Source organism: Sparus aurata, chromosome 16 (assembly GCF_900880675.1).
Source record: "Sparus aurata chromosome 16, fSpaAur1.1, whole genome shotgun sequence".
In the NCBI taxonomy this organism is placed as follows: domain Eukaryota; kingdom Metazoa; phylum Chordata; class Actinopteri; order Spariformes; family Sparidae; genus Sparus; species Sparus aurata.
In genome coordinates, this window is record NC_044202.1 from 17,409,701 (window position 1) to 17,433,071 (window position 23,371).

Sequence of the window (23,371 nt, forward strand, 5' to 3'; positions counted from 1 at the left end):
TTTTTTTCCATGATTTTGAGACCTAATTTTATATATTTAGCAATATTTTAAATTTTTAAAATTTGGCTCAGTGTTCAATGATACATGTTTCTATGGTGTGACAAACTCATAACACAATTTTTTTGCCGCTTTACACGGTCTTTAAACTGTTAGGAAACAGTTGCTTTTCATGTCATGCAGATATGGAGCAACATTATAAATTGTATGGAGCCTATTTACCCTATTTTGCTCTTTAGCTGCTAAATGCTCAACAATGTTCACCAGCTAGACTACAACTGTGTCTGCTGTTTGGCGCTGAAGCAGGTAGTGCACAGTGCGTCTGAACCAAAAGAGTAAAGTTGAACTGAAACAATGAGCTGAAAGATGCTAAAATGCTCCGTATAGCTGAGGGACACTGCAGAGGCAATAATGAGAGTTTATAATGCAGCTCTTAGCACAGTACTTGAGTAAATATTATTTTCCACCACTTGTGTCTTTTCTTTTCTTGATTTTACAAACCTCTGTGGCGTACTGCTCTTTCTTCTTCTCAGCTGATCACAGTGCTCCGTCCACAAAGCCTGCAGATCCACCTGCATCTTTTCTTTTTGATCCTGCACCCGCTCCTTCGTCACACCGGAGTCAGAGGCGTTTCCCTCTCCCCTTGAGGAACCAGAATATAATTCAACATGACAGGACTCTTATGCAAGGGGGAGCAGAATCTAAAATACAGCAAATAGTTAAATGAATATACAATTACATGGTTACTGGAAATCCTATACAGCAATGCTCATTTGGCCTTGAATAACACATGTTCTGTCCTGAAAGTGTATCGTGGAAGGCTATGCATGAAAAGCACCGTAGCCCCTATTCATTTGGTTGTTCAGCTTCAGATGGAAAAACACATTAGCCGTAGAATGTTCTCCGTGCTTCTACACCTAATCTCGTTAATGACACCGACCAAAACAACAACAACTTCATTAGTGGGTCAGTATTAATATGCTGTAGAATTCACTGCTACTTTGTCAGAAACAGAACAGTCTTTGGTGGATGACTAAACATAAACAGATGGATCTTACTACTCCGAAATGATGACATGACACCCCTCCTCCGCCAACGCATTTATTCTCTTGCCATTTTTCAGCTAGAAACTGATTACGAGAAGTGACAACAAATGACAGACAAATGAAATCCCCTTACTCTTTTTTCTTCAAAGAGGCCTTCTTCTTGATGGCCTTGAAGGAGTCAGAGTATTTCTGAATCAGGTCCTCCCCTTTCTTCTGATACTTCTTTTCTGCTTCCTTCATCTCTCTCTCCTGGCGCTTGATGACCTTCAGGTAGTTCTTGTGCTCTGTCAGTTCTCCGGTAGTCACAGTCGAAGGCTCTGTGGCAGAAACACACAGGGCTTTGTTGTGAGAATCCACCTTCCTTTGTCAACATTTGATATGCATTTCTGACAAACTACACTTAACAAAATTTCTTATTTTCTCACAGTCTACTGATAAACAAGAAATTGTTATGACTGCAGCTTTTGAAGCACTTCGGTTTTACCTTCGCTGGAAGTCGGTGGTGGCCGAGATGAGTCATCTGATCCTGCAGATGGTGAACTTGCTGGAGAGGGCAAGGCCTCAGCAGCAGCAGCAGGAGCAGCAGCAACCACAGCAGCAGCAGCAGCAGTAGCAGCAGGCTCTTCAGCAGCACTGGCAGCTTCTGTGTCTGGTTTATCATTTGAAGCAGACTCAGGGTTTGTGCTAGGTTCACTGGCAGGCTCCTCTTTGGTTTCAGGAGCCTTCTCTGGCTCTGCAACAGCTTCCTTCTCAGGGGCTCCCTCTTCAGGAGGAGGAATGGCTTCAGGAAGGGTTTCAGATTTGGCGCCTCCTGCATCTGGGTTTGGATCTGCAGCTGGAGTCTCGCCAGGAGTTTGAGGAGGTTCTGCCTCAAGTTGTGCAGTGTCTGGCTTGCTCTCAGCCTCTTCTTTACCTTCTTCAGCACTTGCTTCTGGAGGTGGCTGGGATGATTCGTCTTTGGCATCAGTTGGTGGGGGTAGGTTCGGATGCGGCCGTTTCTAGAGATTGTGAGCAAATACATGTTCTTCTTTCAGTACTAAAGACTTGCTACAAGAGCCACATCAAAGCTCTGCATCTTTCCAAACTCTGAACTGTGTCGCCTTCGCAAATTTATTACCTGCAGCCGGGACTTCACTTTCCTTAGCTTTGTCTGTAGGGGTCTGGACCACAAGAGGCATCTCGTAGGGAGAAATGTAGTCGGAAGATGACTGTGTGAACAAAAAGGACAGGAAATCACAATCTAACAAGCTAATAAGCTCGTAATTTTACTTTGGGTTACTGTTCAAATAGGTTTACATGTTTTAGTGCTCAAAAAACACATCAGTTTTCTCATTCTGTCCAGTACTACAGCACTGTATTCCCCATCTGTCTCTTTAAGGCCCCCCTCCCAAATAATCAGTCTGCTCTGATTGGTCAAATCACACACCTGAGCCAGCACCAATACCAGCAACAGGGCAGATGTGCTAAATCAATTCTTACATGACAAAACGTGAGACATATATTGTGCATATGTGTGACAGAGTGACATAGTGTGATGTCACAAAGTCACAGAATTAAAGGCGGAGATCTCTTTTCTGTGGGAGGGAGGAGCCTCTGTTGGTGTGGACTTTGACTTTTTTTTTTTACTTTCAAGCTCTTTTACATGCATCAGAACATATATAAAACACTAAAGGAAAGATAAGACCATAATAGGTCTTGTTTAAGCATCTTTTTGTTACCTCCTTTGGGGCCTTTGTGGTCTTCTCTGTGCCTTTTGTTGGGTTAAACAAGGCATCTGTGAAATCTGAGGGAGAATGAAAACAAATGAACGTCAGTGCACTATGTAGCAATAATTCATCCTTTAAAAAAAAAAACTACTACTAATTGTACCTAGCTCTGCACATCCGAACTAAAAAAAATGCATTAAGTCGTAGCAGACTTCTTCTCCAAAGGCACAAAGTTGAAAAGCCAAGCACCTGCAAAGGCAGTCGGGGATTGTAGTCCCCTTGACCTCGATGTACACAAAGAGGGCAGGCAAAGTGAGTGGCCATGTTGCTCTCACTGCGCATGGCAGATGTGATGAAAACCTGCAGGGCATAAAAAAAACCTTGGGTGAATTAGAAACAAGGCAGCGCTCCCCTGATCCACGTCGAAGCAAACACTGTGCGGCCTTGGATGACTCAGGGGTGTTTTGAAATATGCAGATTAGATGACACATGAAGTGAGGTGGGGGTTTTTTTTCCGCTCACTTTCACCAACCTGATTGGATGGCATCAAGTGGGATGATTCTGTGTCCCAAGAATTTACCGTTCTCCTCATGGACCACAATTCGTAGAGAGGCCATTTCTGGGAGCAGAATCTATCCATCATAACAACAACAAATATATTAAGGCCAACAGCAGCAGCACAGCAGCTGAGCTCACACAAACACGTTCACCCGGCACATATATTTGAGCGTATTAGTTGACAGACACACACTTTCTCAAAGACAAAAGGCTCCTCATTCCACACTGGGTTAATGGCATTGGGCGTGGGGGACCACTTGGTGCGATATTTCTCTTGGGGTCTCCCGGCAGCCCGATCACCTCCACCTCGACCCCTGTTTTCACGTTCTTGTCCGACAGGAACTGGCCCGAATAGATCTGTTGAAAGTAAGATTTGAGGACATACATGCACGAAGTGGTTAAGAATATGGATGTGTCCTGTTGTGCGTGGACCCATGTTCAGGACACAGTGGATATAAATAGAGCTCAGGTTTTCACTCATGCAGAGTCTGCTGAATACCTGGAACCATGTATCACTCTCAGCATGACGCTTGTATTGTTACGGACTCAGTTCTAAACTAGAGGGAAAAGCAAGCGTACATGGTTGCACACACACACACACACACACACACACTTTCGAAAGGCTATGGTGGTTAATTTATTGCTCAATTTAGAAGAGCAAAAACAGATTGTCTGCTTTACTCATATTTGCAATGTTTGGTGCATCAGTTTTCTCCACAATGCAATACCATTATTTCTTTCCACTGTTATTATTCTTTCCCCTTATTCATTCTGTTTTTGGTGGCTTTATATGTTTTCCTGTGTAGTGCATTGAGAGAAATTTTATAATAAAGCTGATTGTGATGTGATAAATATGATTTGTTCCTGTTGCTCTAAAGGGGCAATATGTAGAATTTCAGTTTTAAAACATTACGCAATTTTTAAAGTTATCACAGAATATGAGGAAATTCAAACAGTTCTGACGTTATGTCATAGATTTTGATAAAATGTGTTATAGATATCTTACTATTATTAATAATATTAAGATATCATCTTAAGTAAGCATGCTAACCAATAGACCTGGGCCTGAAAAGCTCTTTCTCCCAGCGGTCCAAAGCTCCTGCACTAGCAACTCAATAACAGACACTTTACAGTAGTCTGGCTAGCTGCATGGCTAAACAAGCTAACACGCTAACAGTTGCCAGAGTCATGGATAAAAAAGTTACGCTTATATGCTGCCTCTATTTGTTGGGAGTATGAATTTATGCAGGTGGCCAATTCTTACATATTGCACCTTTTTTGTTTTCACCTTTTTAAACTATGATCATGTTTGGTTATTTGCACAGATGCTTGAATCCCTATGCCAGACGCACCCACAATCAAGTAAGACAAGCATATTAATTATAACAACGCTGAGAACCTGCCTTTATGGTCAACGTGCTTGCCACAACAGTGTCAATCCTGTCACAGAAAGGGTCAAACTTCTTGTCACTGCGACGCAGAACATCATGCTTGAGCAGGTAGCCCGTTCTGCCATTGTATTCAAACAGGGCCATGTTCAGCTGCATGGGGAAATCTGAAAATAGGCACAAATAGACCCATTCATGCCCCCTCTCTTCAGCACAGAGGAGCAGCAGTGAGGGGTTGGGGGTGCAGAGCACAGCAGAGGCCTGTGCAGCACAAAGAGGTGCAACACTGACCTGCTGTGGTGAAAAACAGAAGCTCAGGTTTAAAAATAAAATCCCTTGCATCAGGCCCAAGTGGTGGACTTAAAAGAAACAGTGAGAGGCTGCATCATCTCCTGCAGCTCAACACATTTATGATATTTTAAGTAGCTATCAGTGCAGTGTGTGTCCATTTCTACCCATCGTCTGGTAGTTGAGTGCCACCATCTGGCAGCCGACGTTCCAAAAAGGCTGGGGGTTGTAATTGGATGAGTCCATTCTTGTTCCTTTGGGGTAAATCCTGCTCATCTGCCTCTTGTTATATCTGAGAAATATGGTTCAGGAAGCATAGCTTTAAATGTCTCGATAACTAGTATGTGAACCAGCATCAAGGGCAGCTCAAAATACCATATCTATATGTACTCATGTGTAATTTTAATCAGATTACTTAACACAGGTTGCCTTATTTTTTGAGCAGGATAATATGTGGAGTGTTCTCAGAGGATACTCGACAAATTCAACAGCAGTCTTGGCAATCATTGTCTCCTCTTTCGTCTCCACGAAAGATGAGATGGCGTAACTCTTGTTTTTCTCTGTGAAGAAAGAAAAGAAAGGAAGCATCACACAACTCAGACTGACTATGATTTGTCTACCTGTCGGTAGTCTGTGTTGTAAAATCTTCTCTGTCTGAACCTTGTGTTGAATTTAGGGAAGACATACTTCTGGCATTGTCAAAGGAGATGAATTTGTTGGGCTGGATGTAGTTGACTATGGATGACATCGCCTCATACGCTGTTACTTCTTGTCCGGCTGTGCCCTGTGGGGGGATCGACAGGAAGTTCAGTGATGTTTGAACTGTTTTCGCAGCACACGGATGATGTGAAGCAATGAGTCATGTCAACACAGCCGCACACTCTACCTCATCTGATGTCTTCATTTTCTCCTCATCCTGTTCCTCTGTGTCCTCCTGCTCCTCTGTGTCCTCCACAGCTGTGTCTCCCTCTGGTTGAACATGTAAACATAATGTCAGCGACACCTAAAATAACTAGAGGACAGTTTTTTTTTAATGTAATCTGATGGCCCGAGGCTCATCTAGTCCACCTTGGTTCTCCTGGGTGCTGGGCGCAGGGTTGGCAGGATCCTGGGAAGTGGAGTTTGGGTCCTGGGGGGATGCAGCCGTGGTTGTGGTCTGGTCAGTGGCTGCTGGGGTGGGTTTCTTAGCCTGGGTTGGCTTTTCATGGCTGCCCTTCTTGTTCTTGATGAGGATCTTGCCCAGGAGCTCAGATGGGCTCGGAATCTGCTGGCCTGGCTTCAGCTGGATGGTACAGATAAATAGAACCCTGATATCATTTGACATTTGAGAGTCCTCTTTCGCCTCAGGAATACAAACATATGCACGTCCGTCCACACAAGACACACATACAACTGAGAGCAGGTGAACAGACGTTAGCATTTGATAGGAATCACTTAATGGGTACAGGAGCCTGTGAGGGCCATGTCTGGCCGAGACAAGAAAGGAGCCAAAGATGAGACTTGAACTTTGCTATTAATTGCCTTCATGCTGGTGTGGTTAGACTCAGCTGAGTCTCACAGGATAAACCTTTATCTAATCTATCACAAAGTCCTCTGTTTAACAAACTCCCAATATAAACTTTATCTAACTCTATTATTTTGACAGGGAGCTGTGTTTGCAGCTATGTACTCACAGGGTATTTGTCCAACGGCTCTGTTAGCAGGGCATCACCAAATATGGTTTGCAGTAGTTTGCCATCTTCTCCTGCTGTTTCACACCCTGGAATAAAAGCACAGTAACACCTGTCACGGTCCTGCTGTCTCTGCCAGAACGAAGAGTTTAATTACATCCTAAATATGCTCCATCAATATGGGACAATGGCATCAGAGCATTATTACATTGTGTTAATAACGTTACATGGCGTGAGGTCATGGAAAAGCTCAGGTCTTACGAGTCGACGTGGTTCCTCGAACGAGAGGACAATGGGATACTGTGAGGTCTTGAAGGCGCTCTCAGCAATCGCCTCGATCACAATCCTGTCACAAATCAGAAAGAGGCAGGCATTTTTGTTCAAAATGCATTAGCTCGACTTCTATTTGAGTTAGATTATGACGCCAAGAAATGTGAGTATGATAGAATGATGTCATGAAAATCCCGCAAATGGGTGAAACCAACAGACTGAGACAATCGTGACTCTCTGAAAACACAGAGAGAGACGACATGACAGCAGCAGAACTGCTGCTTCTATGCAGAGACCCTGAAGTCAGCTCCAAGCCTATCACATCTAAAGGCCTGACAGTAAACTGAACTGAGGTGTTGTGTCCGGGCCCCGGGGACTGTGGTGCTCCGCCTGCCCTTAAATGGAAGTGTTGAGTGTGAGAGGATGACTGGGGTGCCTGTCTGTGTGGGTGTATGTGTGTTTTTGTGTACTTTTGAGCCTTCGCATGCTTTTGCTATGTGATGTGCAACATTAGCATGAATAAATAAACTTTGATACCAAAGACACATTCCTGCACTGTGTGATCAGCATGAACAGCTTCTGGCGAGTGTACATATAAAGCTATCATGCTGTAATAATGCAAACCGAGCACACAGGAAACTAGGGGAAGGCCACTTACTAGGAAAGGTCCAAGATTTATGATGGGGCAACAGAAAGTACTCAGTGGAAGTGGGTTGGGCTTCCAACAAGAGCTGTCATAAATCGTCTATACTGCTTTACTTTCTGGTTGTAAATGTTCCTTATCTACCATTTATACACATCACTGTATATGCAGGCAGTAAATATATACATATTGGGGGGAATCATGCCCCCCAAATATTCAAAGATGCTATATTTGATAATACATGTAAATATAAATATATACATTACAATTGTTTAGTTCAAAAGGGAAGCATGCACCACCACCTGAATCAATTATAGCAAATACAATCATAATTATGACTGAAGTGTATTGCAGATCTGATGGAGGTATGTCCAAGTCCAATGTACAATCAATGGAATAATGATGTTGTGTTATGCTACATCCCTGTTAAAATGCTAGCTAGCTAGTATGCTATTATGCATTACATGTATTAGCTAGCGAGTAATAAATCATCCCATGTGTTTGTAATTTTTTTTTTTAATTAGTTTTGAAATTAAGACCTTTTCCCCCTGGACCACTGCAGATTTGGTCCCCGCAAGTTTGACATCTTGGCTACAGCCATAGTTATATCTCAGTTAGCTTTAGTTTCAAGTAAACAATAATATCCAAAGTATTTTAGCCATGTACCTAAATTAATCAAATAAATAAGCATGATTTGTGCATGCAAAACCCAGTGGGCTAATGTATAAAATGAAAAGAAAATATTAATATGTGAAATGATAGATTTGAATGTGGAACGCCACTGAAAGTGTGCCCAAAACTATGAGCAAACACCTTGAAGAGGAATCTCAGTCGTCATGGTGAAGCCGTGGGTAATGATGGGCTCTTCATCTGGAGGTTTGCCCTTCCAGCAGTCCAGCTCCAGACAGCGGCAGCCGGACAGCAGACACTGGCGGTACATCTCCGGAGAGGACACGCCAGAGAACTGACCAGCTGCAAGGAGATACACAGAAAGACTCTGAAAAATCTCCCAGAACTGAGATGTTCAGTGTGACAACTTGTGAGCAAATATCAAAGTGGCGTATGTAACCTGTCAGGTATGTGTTGTGGGAGGACTTGATGAAGTAGTGGGGTAAAGGTTGGGTCATGTCCTGACACTTGGCCAGCCTGTCCTGGATGACAACTGATGTCTCCGGCCCCATCAGGAAGAACAAGAGACCTTCTGGAGAAATCAGATCTGCGGATGTGCAGGAAAGACACGCTGAAGTACGACAACGTTATCAGGTCCTCGTTAAAGTAGATGCGACATCAGTGAATCTCACTTCTGTTTGTGTTGGAGGAGCACGGTTCATATTTGTCGATCAGAGCCTGATCTGGTCCTGCCGCAGTCGTGGGAACAGCTCCTCGTTGAGCCGAGAGTCCCTCTGCTTCTCGTTGAGGAACTTGGTGAAATTCCTCCTTTGTCATGGTGGGTTTGTTGGAGCTGGAGGGCACAGTGAGGCATGACAGTCACCTCACACTACGCGCATTGTTGCTGCTGTTATGTTACGGCTCACTAACCTGCCACCTGAGCCCATGTCAGGTAGCTTGTGCACAAATTGGAGACTTAGGTTGGCCATGCATGAGGTTGAAATAATATAATTTACAGCAGGCGTTTTGGGGTTTTTTTTTGGGCTTTGTGCTACCAAATTAGAACATGTCTTTTTACTGAAAGTCTGTCATACTGTCAAAATGCAAGAAACAGCTAAGCAGATAATACATGGATTGAGCTAAAGTAGGTGTTTATATGGAAATAAATAGATAAGGTGAGGAATATAAGCCATATCAGTTGATAATCAGTGAAGCACAGGAGAGGCCGACTCACTAAGAGGTGAAGATCTCGTAGATCTCAGCCGAGGGCAGAGATTTGTCAGAAAGGCCTTGAAGGCAGACTCAGTGAAGACGTCAGGCTTCATGGTGTCATACTAAAAGTCAAATGATTCTGCATGAGAACCTTATTCCTTATAATAACAGTCAAGAATCACAACAAACACCAGGGGCATCGTGGGAAGAGGTGAAAAAACTGCTTTTAAAAAATCTCTGAAGGGTAGATGGACTGAAAGAACACAAACAACCCACCAAAATGTCTATATTTCCTAACCTTTCCTTTAGGGAGGTGTGCTGATGCAAGGCACTCTCCACCCTCTTCTTATCCGCAGGGAACAGCTTGTAAATGCTGAGAAAAACACAGTGAAACAGTGAGTAGGAAACATGGTAATCTGCTGTACAAAAGAAACGGCTGTGTGCCATCCTACACCTTCACATGGCTGCACTGTAACCTACTTTTTCACAGGAATCTTGCCGTCCTTGTTGGTGTGAAGAGAGATGCGGATGTATCTAAGATTGAACACAAAGGCTTATACTCTGTCACACATGGGGGAAGTAAATGGTGTTGTGTTCGCCCAGCAACAATACAGGCTGAGCTGTCAGATGACATGATGTTCACTTACATTTTCTCCAGGAAGACCTGCCTACACGCGTTGTTTCTTGCAGCGTTGTAGGCAATTGAAAGGATGTCATTTGCCCAGTTCTGATGTTGCAAAAAGGGATACCACTTAAAATATCAACATAAATTGTGCTTGAAATGTCATAAGCCCTTAAACTTTTATCAGGGATTTCAAATGGTCACAAACTCACCACTAGAGGGCATTGATATATTATTACCCCAGGAAATGAGAGCAGTGCATGTGCACAATTGTGATTTCATTACTGTTGATTAAATCCGGATATTGGAGTCATAAAGTCTGATAAAAGCTAAAAGGGAGATAGAGGTCACCTTATGGGGGGAAGAAATGCTCACTGCGTAATGGCTAATGGCCTGTGGCTGTCTGGACAGTCAAAGGGAATCAGTGACACAAATGGAGGATTGTAAACAGGAAAAGTCGCAGGAAAGAGTCAGTGTACACAGAGGCTCATTACCTGTGTCACTTTCTCCTTAGAGGCAAAGAAGTTATGATAGGTCAGATTCACAGTGTCTGGACCCGAGACAATGGTCAGAGTTTTGGCGAGATGGTTGCTGTCGGGGAAGTCCAGGTTGAACACGTTGCGGACCTTGGGGTGCTGTAAAAGACAAACGGTAGGAAGTATGTCTCAGAGCCAATTAGATGTCATCGCCTCAAAACATTCGCTACAAGGAACTTTTCTCTGTCGATTCTGGAAGCCCCTGTGGACAAAAGTAGAATAAAATTTCATAAAATTTCTAAATGGCTAGAGACGCAACATATTTTCTATTTTATTTGTCTTTTTCAAAGGTGCAATATGTAGCACAGGGGCTTTGGACAGGGACGGGCTGGAGGTGGCAGACTGGCATGCTTACTTAAGTAGATATCTCTACAACACGATATAGATATATTCATCATAATGTGGATACTGTATTTTATTCTGTTAATTTATTGTAGTTAATTGTTGAACTGTTTTTTTTTTTAACTAAATTAAACACAGTTGTGCTGAGGTAATGTATCTTTATATATATATCTGTATGTAAGAACTGTAATTCTATTACCCTGTTATCATAATGTGACCTTTACGCCTACACCTCATACTTTTTTTTGTTGAGCTAAGCTGAAGTTATCAGCATTGCCTGCTGATGTTATGTCTTCATAATGATAAGCCAACAGTGAGCTATAGAAAGGTCAACATAAAAATGTTATAAGTCACACGTTTCCCTTAGGCCGTTTAATTCCACCATAAAAAAACAGTTTTAATTTTCTAAATCTGACTTGGTATTAGGAAGCAATATAATAGCTATATAGGAATTGCCAGTCTTCTAGCTGATGGTCTCTTTATGTTATGTAGGGCAGACGGGAGACATCACATAAAATGTAGGCTCAGTCTTTAGCACTTTTCCTTTGGGAGCTTGTTTAACGCAGGCAAATTTGCGGACCGAGACATGCAAACATATGCACATACGCACTGAGACAAATTCACACACATTCACACGCACACGCACACGCACACCAGTGTTTCAGGTACAGCCTTGTTCTATCTGCTGCTCCACCATTCATCGCTTCTACTGTCAGATATGCAGAGCAGACATCAGCACGGGAGCTGCTTTTCCCAACACTCCTCAGGGGCCCGACAGGAAGATGTGCCTCCGACATCATGCCAGCCGGGATGATGCAGAGCTCTGTGCTCTCCCTGAGGGGAACAGATTTCAGATTCCACCTCTGAACCCTCAGTGAGAGATGACGATGGCTGCATACTGCAAATCTCTGCGGAGGCCGGCGAGGAAGCAGAAAAAGAACTACAACTGTCAGCTTTCGGCTCAAACAAACGCGCACACAACCTCGCTCGCAGAAATCTCAGATCATGACTCAGTGTGTGTTTATGTTTGTTTGTGTACGTGTGCATCTGTGTGTTTCTGCACTTGGAGAATAGCCACGGGTGCATGTGTCCATTACCGTTTTTGCAATGCAAATACGTCTCTCATACTAATGGGCAAATGAAGGGCTTGACACCCTATTTGCATGCCTGCAGAGATTCTTACGTAACAAACACACCACTTTGACTTAATGAGAGAGCAGATTGGAACATTAAATAATGATATTGTACTCACTTTGGGAAGTTTTGCATATTTTCCTGTTCTGGTATCTCTGATAGTAGCAACATCCAGGAACGTTGTCTCCTAGAAACAAGCAGCACAGATTCATCTCCAATACCGAATTCAACATGTAGGCGCCAGTCCAAGTATGGATTCAGATACAAGTCATCCTTTGGTAAAGTGCAATAACTACGGGACTTGACTTCGTTTTGAGTGAGGAATATTTGACTGCAATGCCTTGAAAAATCATGTGGGAAAAGTGTGAAGGGAAATTTCACATTTCAACACTTGAAAGAGAGCAGAACAGCGAGAGCCCAGACACACGAGGCACACATTCGGTGTAGGCTTTCGCTTGGTTTTGTGATGTGGTGGAAAACCAGAAGGTGCCCCAATGAGCAAGCGAGAGAGAGAAATGGAGCACAGATAGTCTTCTTGATGGAGTGCATCACAGTTCAGCAGCACGGTGCGGCAGGATGGTGAGCCCACATCAGCACCAATCGATAATCTCCACAAGCTGCCGGGACCGGAAGGTGCTCTGCAGCTTTGAGCTATCCCACAGCTTTGGCAGATCCTGATCACAGGCACATTACACACTCTGGTTGTGAGTCACTGACACATGACTACCTCTTTTTGATATATCTTTGAATCTGTCGGGTTATGTTTGTCTGATGCACAAAAAGCCATTTCATTTCTCGTAGCTTCTCAGCACCTCAGCACACCTATGGCATATTGTCCAAGGGCACATATTTTTTTCCGACTCTAGATATTGATTACCTTGCTTTGGTTGATCCAGTAGACATAAAAACCTTTTGGATCCATCTTCATGGTGACAGGAACAGTCTTTGTGGAGTCCTTGATGGAGACGAGGGAATAAGTGTGGATATTTATTGAGTTTAAACCTCTAATACAGAGCTGCTTGATGGCGGTGTGTTGGTGCTTGATTAGATAATATATGCTGTAGGACTACTTATAGTATATCTTCCAGAACAGTTCATTAATTCATCATAAGTGATTAAAACCATTAGAGCGGGAACTCGCACTTATCTCGTCAGGATATGAGAGTTACAAAAGAAAATGAAATCACTGTTAGAGCTGCATAGTTTCTGAAAATGGACTTGAAATATTTACTCACCTCTGACCATTTGGTGAATCTCTCTCCCTTCACCAGGTAGTCTTTGACCTCTGGGGCCTCCAGAAAGTGTCTTTTCTTGTTCATTTTGCCCTACTAGAGTGACCTCTGTTACAGTTTGATGCTATAACTGAAATATATCCTCTGTCTGAGTGTGCACCATGATGATAAACACCAACTAGCTCATTCCTCCATCCGTATTCAAACATACACTAAAATGGAGTTCAGTGCGGAGACTCAGGTAGGCTATTGTCCTCAGGACACACCCTGAAAAATATGCATTGCAAATGAAGACGACACAAAAAAACAAAGCAAGTAACTTGACTAAAGGTGAGAGTGCTGCGTTCAGGCGACCCTGAATCAGAACTGAAGATTGCAAGGGCAGTATCACCAAAAAGACTGCCTAATTTCACTGATATTGGAGGTTTATTTCACCCAATGTAAACAAGAAAACATATTCTAGATGTAGTCACATTTGATTTAATTGTAGATTGTAAGCTCCGTTCTGATTGCAACGGAGGCGTCCACGCACCACCGTCCGAAATAATCATGAGCAGATGTCATCCGAATAATAATACAGAAATACAGTTCTGTGTCTCGTTTTTCCAAGTGGTGTTGCCATAGACCATATTCAGACGGCGGCACTGTTACATAATATTACTTTAATGACAGCATCCATATTCGGCCTGACACAAACCTGATGACTCATGTTATCACAGCATGGTCTGACAGCGTTCCACAAAGCGTGTTGTCATGTCTCAGAGTGCTCGGCTTTGTTTGTCTTCAAGTGCACCCATAAATGTTCAGTGGGGTTGGGTTCAGGTTGCTGCAGAGTCACGTCCATGACAATCCAGACCATGGACTCCTTGGTCTTCTCAGGTCTTCAAGTAGGTCTGTCTAAGCTGCGAGGTGCGCTTGGGCTCATTATCCAGCCGCTGCAGTATGACTCCTTCTCCACACGGATGCAAATCAGGCATGCCTCTGAAGAAATGAGTGAAAACACCCCCAGACTTGAATATTTCCAGTCGGTCCTGTCAATTTTAAACACCTCAAGTGTTTGGCCTTGTTACATCTCCGGATAAGTGGTTTTCAAACTGCTACTTGTCCACTGAGACCACTGAGAGGCAGCTTTTTGTTTTGACAGGACTTTTTGGATTTATGTGATGAAGTTGCTTTTCTATCTCGCAGGGGACTAAGCCTGCTGATTGATTTTTACTGATGGTGTGGTCACTTTGGGTCTCCCTGATCGTGCCTTGGAAACAACTGATCCACTTTCTGCAAAGCATTTCAGAGTTTCATGTCCTGCCCTCTTAGTAAACCTTGAGTCTAGCTACGATTTGACACACATAATAGTGCTGAAAGTTTCTGGAAAAGATGTTTCTGCGGAATCTTTTAGGTCAACATTCACACATTTTGAAATGTTTGAGCCCCCAACACAACGCCACACTCACCTCCATCGTATTGGGGTGGAGGAAATGATCTCACACATGGATATTTTGAAACATGAAAAATACATTCAAAGGTATCTGCCTGGCTAGACACCACTGGAGGTGCGAGAAAAAGTTTTCCATGTCGTTTGGGTGAGCTGACCCTCTATTAAGTGCTTTTCGCACAGTGATTCGGAGTTGTCATTTCAGCGTATCGATTTTTCGTTCATGGCTGCAAAGTGAATCACTAAAATAGTCACACAGGAAATGTAGGAAACAGGATGTAATTCGGGCTGTGGTGCAGCTCCACACGCACTTTAGTTTAGATTCACAGCAAATCACCTGGAAATGTGCTTACTCATCGGCTTACTATTTAATCAAATCCTGCCACAGCCACCTGTCCAGGGTCATAATGTTGTGTCATTTATTACCGAGGGCAGAGCACTCACTGACTGTTTGAACAAAAGATTCACGGTCATTTGGATATCATTCAAATAACCTAAAGACTGTGCACTATCTAATGCAAACACTGTGCCAGTCAGGCACCAGGGGAGAGACATTTGATATCATGTTTTATTTAACATGACTCATATTTTTTTTTAATGAAAAATATTATAATGAAAATACAAATACACCAATACACCCATCACACAGGTATCCTAGGTGGAAGTCCCCACATTACAGCTGATCATCCCCCTCTTCCCAATGTCTATATCATAAAACATGGTAATGAAAACAATATAGCTTCCTATAAATGCCTGAATGCGGGTGTATGAGTCATCTACTACGCTGACAGACGCACCTGTAGCTGCAAGTTACGCAAAATTTACTTCACTTTTCGTCCGAGTCATGTTTTTCATAATTTTACGTTACAAGGATTTTGTAGCATTTAAATGGTCCATAAGCGGTGAAAGATGTTTTGATGTTAGATGTGTAAAAGGCAACAGACCGTAAAATTGACAAAAAAACCTATTTGCATACTGAAGCAGAGCTGCCATTAAAAAACTTACAAAAATACATTCGTTTGTGGAAAATATAGGATGGAAAGCAGAGGGGGAAGAGTTCAGCACAAATATGCTTCATGAATATATTTTCAAAATAAGTAAATAAATGAGAAAGTAAATACATTAGGAGTGAACACAAAAATAATAAATTAATGAAAAAACGCTAATTAAAAGATAACATGGACTAAAAGTGACGTCAATTTGTGTCACATTGTTTAAGCTAAGTAATTGCTACAATTTGTTTTCATATATATTTTGTCATTAAAAGATGAGAGATGTGACCGGAAGCTGGAGGTCAGGAAGACACCAGGCTGATTCGACGGACTTCCCCTCCCTTACAAAACAAAATCAATATAACCTAATTAAAAATAGACAATGATGCGATAAAGGTGCATTTAATTACATTTGTATTTATTGAACCATTTATCTATCCAGTTTTGAATTTCGGCTGTTTTAGACCTCGATAATTGAGTGCTTTAAAGTAAAATGAAAATTCTTGAACGTGTAATTGTTAATAGAAAGACGCGTGAGCTATATTGGCGTTTAAACACTTTTTCAATTTGACACGTCACCGGGTCAGAGGTTGTTGCCCCATTTCAGCTCCACCTGTCCCACCTCCGCTGCTCCCCGGAGGACGTGCGTAACGCCGGATCCCAGGCGCTGTCCGTTGTGCTGAAATGAGATCGAGGCTGATGATGAATGAGGCGAACATCTGATGTGCGCGCCTGTTGCTTGTGCTTGCAAGTTTTCCCGGCGGATTGGGTGAGCATTACATAATTCATAAATTCCGAGTCGAATTTCATTAATTACCACTTTGCTGGCTCATCCAACACGCGTCCCCTTCCACTTGGGTGCGCGCGGCGGTAAGGTAAACACTGTGCAGCGTCACTTATGGGCGAGCGTTCATCCCCGATCCAACATCCTGCTCACCATGCGCGGCGCAAGCTCGCATCCTGATGTGGAGGTGATGTGTGGGTTTTGTGTGTGCGTGTGTGTGTGTGTGTGTGTGTGTGTGGTTTCTTCTCGGGCTGCTGCACAGCTGCTGCTTCTTTAAGAGCCACCGCCCGCCCCCTCTCCTGTATTTTTAGCTGAGCCAGCCACTTCATTTGCTGGATAAGACAGACAGTTGTGTACCGTATGATCTCACTTAATCGTTTTAATAAATCAGATCTTATACTGCGGATTCGCCGTGGGCCCACAGCCAGCTATTCCCTGGATATGTCGTATCGGGGAGACATTTGTCCCGCCGCTGTCGGATGCTGAAACGCGCAGTCAGCCTGTGGATGCCTGATGTCCATTATGAAACGCAGTGCTGCACTGGGTGCCGAGAATGAGGCGCAGCGCTTTTGAGATCCGATGAATTACGAGAAATCCGTTTAGCTGCGAATTACTCCTTGACGGTCCAAGGTGGTCCAGCATCTTTCTCCTCAGCCCACCTGCTTCCTGTCTTCTCTTGGATTGTGGATAACAAGAAGGCTTCAAGACGGAGGGGGTGGTGGAGCATCGAGGAAAAAATAGGGGCAACATGAGAGAGCGGGACTTCATGCCCAATATGGAGCGGGGCAAACCTGCTACTTACACGGGGGACAAAAAGGCTAAGATGGCTGCTAAGACGAACAAGAAGTGGGTGAGATTAGCCACTGTTTTTGCATATGTGTTGTCCGTGTCCTTAGCAGCCATTATCCTGGCAATTTACTACAGCCTGATCTGGAAACCGACCAGCGCATCCTCTTCCGCGGGGAAGCCTGGAGTGCTCGGCGAGGTCACCCCCGTCGCAAACATCTCAACTAATATTTCCACGAGCATCAGCAATGGCACGGAGTTGAACTCTACACAGACATCTCTCAACGAGACCATGCAGGGCACAACCCTGCACAGTCGGGCGCTTCAGTGGGACGACAGAGCCGAGAGAGTGGCCGTGTCTCCGCGCGGTGCCGGAGCAGAGATTGCGCACACGCAGCCGGAGGAAGGACTGTACGCGTCTTCCCACGGTCACACAAGCGCGGAGGTATCGGACACTTTGGCTCGGCAGGCGCGCTCGTCTCAACCCCGGGCGAGCCACTACACCCCGTCAAGCACCAGGGAGTCCGGCGCCGCGTCCAACGAGGACGAGGACGAGAGGGAGGCGCGCAGACGGGACGACGCGGCGACAGGCGACCGCGCCACCGGTCCTCCGACCCCCGCGACGAGAGGAGACTGATCGGGCCCCGTCCCTCCAGAACCACACACCCCCCTCACACACATGGACTGACCCAACATTGGAGTGTTTTACAGACTCAAAGCCGCAGGTCGGATAACCCACAGGTCTTTAAAGTCATTCTGCAGAGCCTCGCACGGATGCTGAACTGCACATATTAACCATTATCTTGCTCTGAAATACCCCCAATGGCTATAAGAAAAAGAGGAGACCTCGCTTCTACAGTGAACACTGTTTCCCCTCCGACACCAACTATGCTTTTTTTTTCTTTTTTTTTTTTTGTTCTGTATGCCTTAAATCAATGTGTGACTCTCCTTTTACCTCGGACAGCATAACCTGCCTGTACGCGTGGACAACACTGGCATAGATATTTTTGTTAAATGAATAGGACACAGGCCCAAGAGATGCTTTTGGTTTTTGCAGGACATAAATGTGTCTCAGAGGCATACAGCGCTTAACATCACTGCCATTCACCGGCTGGTCTAAAAAAAATCAATACTGCATTTGATTGCATTTTAACATAGGCTGTTTTCTTGTCATGGATCAAACCTGGATTCAGAGTAGAAGAACCTGCGTTATTGAGTTATGCTCAGGTATGTGCATATAACCATGTAAATGTATTGTGTATTTGGTTATGTACATATATAGGGCAGGCATACATCTTTTTGGCCTAGATTAACTTTTAGTGTAATTAGATTTTTATTAAAGGTACAGTATGTATAATAGGTATAACTATATCACAAGGTACAAATAAACATCCTTAGAAAATGATTTATTTCTATGGTTTTATAGTAGAGCCGTGTGAATCAATCGCTGACATTATCCTGTATGTTACCGATATTTTATTTATTCAGAACGGATATATATTCAAATAAATGTTAGGGTTTTTTTTCCTAACATCTTACCTTTTGTCCTGCAAAACGAAAAGTCAGGTTGAATTACGTCAGCTGAGGCTAATAGAGGGATGCATTATGTGCAAATCCCAGAACGTGCAAAGAGTTCACAGTTTATGGTCATTCTCGTGGTATGAACATTTAATCACATCTCAGTGGAAGGCCCTTTAAAACACCTGAATGTGCTGTCCAGTGTGTGAGCACAGCGACTATCTGCTCCTCGTGGTGGATAAAGAGGCATTCATCTTCCTCGTCGTCTGCCACGGTTCAGTCTCTGCAGCCCTCACTGAAATCTCTTCACACAGTCACATGTGGTGAACCATAAAGTGGAATAAGACCAAACACCCCGTGCAGCATGTGAGGGAGGCGTATCGATTTAAGAGGTCTGTTGTTGCACTGTACAAAACAGAGAGGAACACATTACACAATACCGCTTGGTGCTATTTTTGATCCAACTCTCTCTGAAAGAAGGGCTGTTTGCCTGAAAGGTTTGGATTCAATGCCGGCGGTGACAAGCATCATTCACTATCACACTGAAAATAAAACCGCTTGGTCTACGCTGAGCATCCCAACCCAGTCGGCAGAATAAATTCTGGCCGTGTAGGTTTCTGCAAACCCGAGGATGTGTTGAACCTTTGCACTTGATACATTGCAACTTTAAGTGTTTTATGTTCAGTTTTAAATGTTATGTTGTGATAATGCTGTGCTCATGGTCTGGTTAGGTTTAAGCAAAAAAAAGAAAACACTTGGTTAGGGTTAGGAAAAGATCGTGTTTTGGCTTACCTGTGTCTGTCGCGACAAATATGGTTGGTATGCAAATTGTCCCTATGTCTCTTTCTCCATTTTGTTGCCACTAGCACAGCTGGAAAATGTCACGACATCTCATTTTAAAAAATCCAGCGACCTCACTACAAACATGGCTGGAAATTGTCCTGATGACTCATTAACAATACCTCGTTTGGCGCTGCGTATTGTCCTGACATCTCGTCATGAATATCCAGCTTTGTTGTTCCTAACATGGCTGGAAAATGTGATGAGATGTCAGAAAAGCCTGAAACCAGGTCTTTTTAATGAGCCATCGGGTCGTTTTCCAGCCATGTTTGTTGCAAAACCACTGGACTGAAATTTATTGGCATTTATTATTAGTATTTGTTGCCACTGAAACAGCTGGGAAAAGTCTTGACATTTGGTTTAAAGAAAATTCGCTGGTTTTGCTTCAAACATTGCTGCAAATCGTCCTGATGTATCATTAAAATGACCCGGCTTTCGGATGCATACTGTCCCTATGTCTTGTCAAGAAGCATTCAGCATTGTTACTCCTAGTCGCCTTGCCTTAATCTATCCATGGTTTGCAGAAACACACAATGCCAACCTTTTTTGGGGGGGTGGGCTGAGCATCTAGTGCCTCGGTACTGTTACACTGTGATGTAAGCAGTGCTGACATGCACTGTTGTGGCAATATGACAGATTTTCGGAACCAATGGTGGTGAGCTAAACAGGAAGTCGAAATTCATCAGGGGAAGACAGCACAAGGCACAACCATCCCCCATTGTCACAACACAAACCGTGTGTAGTGGAAAAATGTGACATACGGAGTGCGTAATGACAGGCCTGTCAATGCGTCTGTGGCCACTGTATCTAGGGCAGCCTTGACAGATGTGTTTGCAGTGCCTCTTATGGCTCCTTGTGATATATGACAGGGGTGATAACCGACCTATCGATGGAGGAGTTCATCAGTGCTGACACTTAGTGCTGGAAGCCACGTCAGAGTCAGGACACGGCATCTGACCCTGTGACTCTTGAACCCAGTCCCTGAGGCCGATGATTGCATCATCTGATGTGAAATCAGTCACGTGTTACAGCAGAACTCAGTACGGGATTTGTATGCCAGGCCTTGGCTCACATGGTTCCTTAAAAATGGATAAGGTTAAGAATACACTGTAATCATAAAATCATAAAGAAAATATGAAAGCCAGTTGTCATGGCTGCTTACCCTGCTCTTTTTGATGACACAATTGGTATTAAATGGTGGTAATTGCTGCTGTTCTGCTCACTTTAATGCCAGATTTGTCAAAAGAGGCTAAACAAATGTGCCATCATCCAAATCGAAAGCGAGACAATGTAAGACACGCTCAGATTTATACTGCTAATAACGGAAATGAAAATGCAGAGGAGGCTGAGCATGACAATGCATGAAGATCCCAATCAGACAAATAAGATGCAGAGAAGTTCAACTGCCTAAGATTCTGCAATTTACGTCCTTCTGTCTTCTTCGTCCTCATTGAAAAACCCAGAGTCTATGAATATGCAAACATCTTTTCTTTCAAATGCCTTAAAAGCTTTACTTTACTTTGGATCTGCCTCACATTGCATTCACTCATAGATACAAGCAACCGAAAAAAATTTTTTTAATCAAGATCCATGCATTACTCGCGAAAAAAAACACAAATGTTGGGAAAACGCCTTATCTCACAATGCTAAAGAATGTGAGAGGAAATTCCTGGATCCATCACTTCATCCGGATCTGCACCCAAAGATAAGAGGGTCTATTCTGGGCTGAGACCCATACCTCAACCAACCAACAAACAAAAGAGACAGATACAGGCGAAAACATAACCTCCGTGGCAGAAGTAATAAACAAAACATACTTTTGAATGGAGGGGGATGTTTAGTTCTGTTTTTCAGAAACTTGTCAAGCAGAGACTAGAAGGAGGACTCAGAAGCAGAGGGGCGAACGGTTCAGACAAGCTTTATTTCGGGACTAACTGTCCCCTCGTCAAAATGAGCGACAAATCAAACAGGCTTTTAAACACTTCCTGAACCTATGGGAGGAAAACAAGAACAAAAGAAAATAACAAAAAATCACTCTCACGAGGAAAACTAGGACTACTGTCTACACTGATCTAAATAGCAAAACTTCGTATGAAACATTAACAACAAAAATTCACTCACCATGAGGAGAAACAAAAGGCTATCAAAATTAACTGCACTGCACTAAGGCTGAAAAGGATGTAAAGAAAAGGCACTCCAACGGAGGCAAGCAAGGCAACAACACAAATCTAGCTCAAAAGGCTGACCAAAAAAATTACAAACAAAAAATCACTCTTTCTCAGAGGCGAACAGAAAATCAGGCACAAACTTGAAACTTGGCGTGGCACTGGCAAGACTTGGAGCGAAGGCTGGAGGTACACGAACAGTGACGAACAAAATACTCTGGCGACGAGGACAGGGAAGACAAAGACTATATACACATGAGGTGGGATGACACAGGTGGAAACAATCAGGGATCAGGGGAGACGCCAGACTGGTGACACAGGAGGAAGGGCAAGTGACCTGAAACGAGAGGAGAGTTACTTTTCAAAATAAAACTGGAAATTCACAGGACAAAAACCAAAGACAGGACATCCCTCACCGCGGTGTGACAAAACTACCTCTCCATCAGATTTGACAGGGGGGCATAAACTACAACTGAGCGACCTTTGCAACAAAGCCGGAGGAATCACAGGCCCTTTCAAAATCCCATTCTTTGCGCGAGGCGCCATCTCAAAAGTTATGAAATATTAACAGGATGCAATGATTGCAATGCAGGAGAACAATATGAAGGCAGCGAACAATAGCTTTTCAATTAACAGAAGGGCAAAAGTGTGGAGTCGTTTACGGTAAAACAAAAGTGTAGCTGTCTGTGTGTGTGTGTGTGTATAGGAAGGTGTTGTGCTGTCACCTTTCACGGAGTTTGGTATTAATGTCGTCTCAAAACTTTTTGGAAAAACACATGGCGTTCATTTTCGTGCAGTGCTTTTTTTTGCAGTGCTGGACACAGACACTAACTGTGAATATCTATGATATAGGTGATGAAGATTTACATTATACACATATTCATAGGGACACGTTAAAGACACACAGGGCATGGTATGGGTATGGTATTATATTCTGTGTAGATCTGTCAAAGTCGAAATGGTCTAAAATGGAAAACAGTACATGACTGGATCTGTGAGGTGTGACATCATGTCTGGCTTATTAAGAATTGTTGACAATTCAGCTTTTCTTTGGAATGTGAAGTGAATTCACAAGCTAGCAGCAGTTACGATCATTACGCAATGACAATACACCAGGGTTATAATAATATATATACTTTTATGCTGCAAAAACCTAAAACCCAAATAGGAATATTTCCATTTACATTCATTTGTGTTGTCTACAATGTCAAACCAATGATCGACATCCAGATGTGAATGAACACGTGTGTGTCTGCTTGGCTGAATTCCACATATTATATTTTTGTACATTTAAAAATCCCCCAAATTACAGCTTTGTCTACACTAACAGGCTTTCGAATTGGGTAATTAAATGACACTAAAGAAAAAGACTGACCGCAGATCAATATGTCAGACAGTACATGGACACCTTGTCAGCCCAGCCTCCTGTCTCCTGGCTGGGAACACACACACACACTTTCTCCTCGATCAGGGCAGCTGCTGAGGCGTGGCTGTTACATCCTGAGCCATGACAAGGCTGCGGGGATGACGCACACGCTCAGTGGGGACCGCCAACCTGCCGGCGTGAGGTGCTGTCAGGGTCGAAGGGCCGGGCCAGACCT

The 23,371-nt window shown here is 43.5% G+C and overlaps 1 protein-coding gene and 1 pseudogene across 1 annotated transcript; one reads left to right on the plus strand and one right to left on the minus strand.

Moving 5' to 3' along the window:
- Positions 1-1,172: 1,172 nt before the first annotated feature.
- LOC115566113 (1-phosphatidylinositol 4,5-bisphosphate phosphodiesterase beta-2-like) lies at positions 1,173-13,421 on the minus strand (annotated as a pseudogene).
- A 2,977-nt stretch (positions 13,422-16,398) lies between these two features.
- On the plus strand, positions 16,399-18,778 carry LOC115597721 (uncharacterized). Its single transcript, XM_030443936.1, has one exon. It carries the CDS (start codon positions 17,210-17,212, stop codon positions 17,882-17,884), a length of 675 nt encoding a protein of 224 aa, XP_030299796.1. The 5' UTR covers positions 16,399-17,209; the 3' UTR covers positions 17,885-18,778.
- The last annotated feature ends 4,593 nt before the right edge of the window (positions 18,779-23,371 follow it).

Bases quoted from the DNA above. Each gene is read 5' to 3' on its own strand.
- LOC115597721 (XM_030443936.1), top strand. From the start codon at position 17,210: ATGAGAGAGCGGGACTTCATGCCCAATATGGAGCGGGGCAAACCTGCT.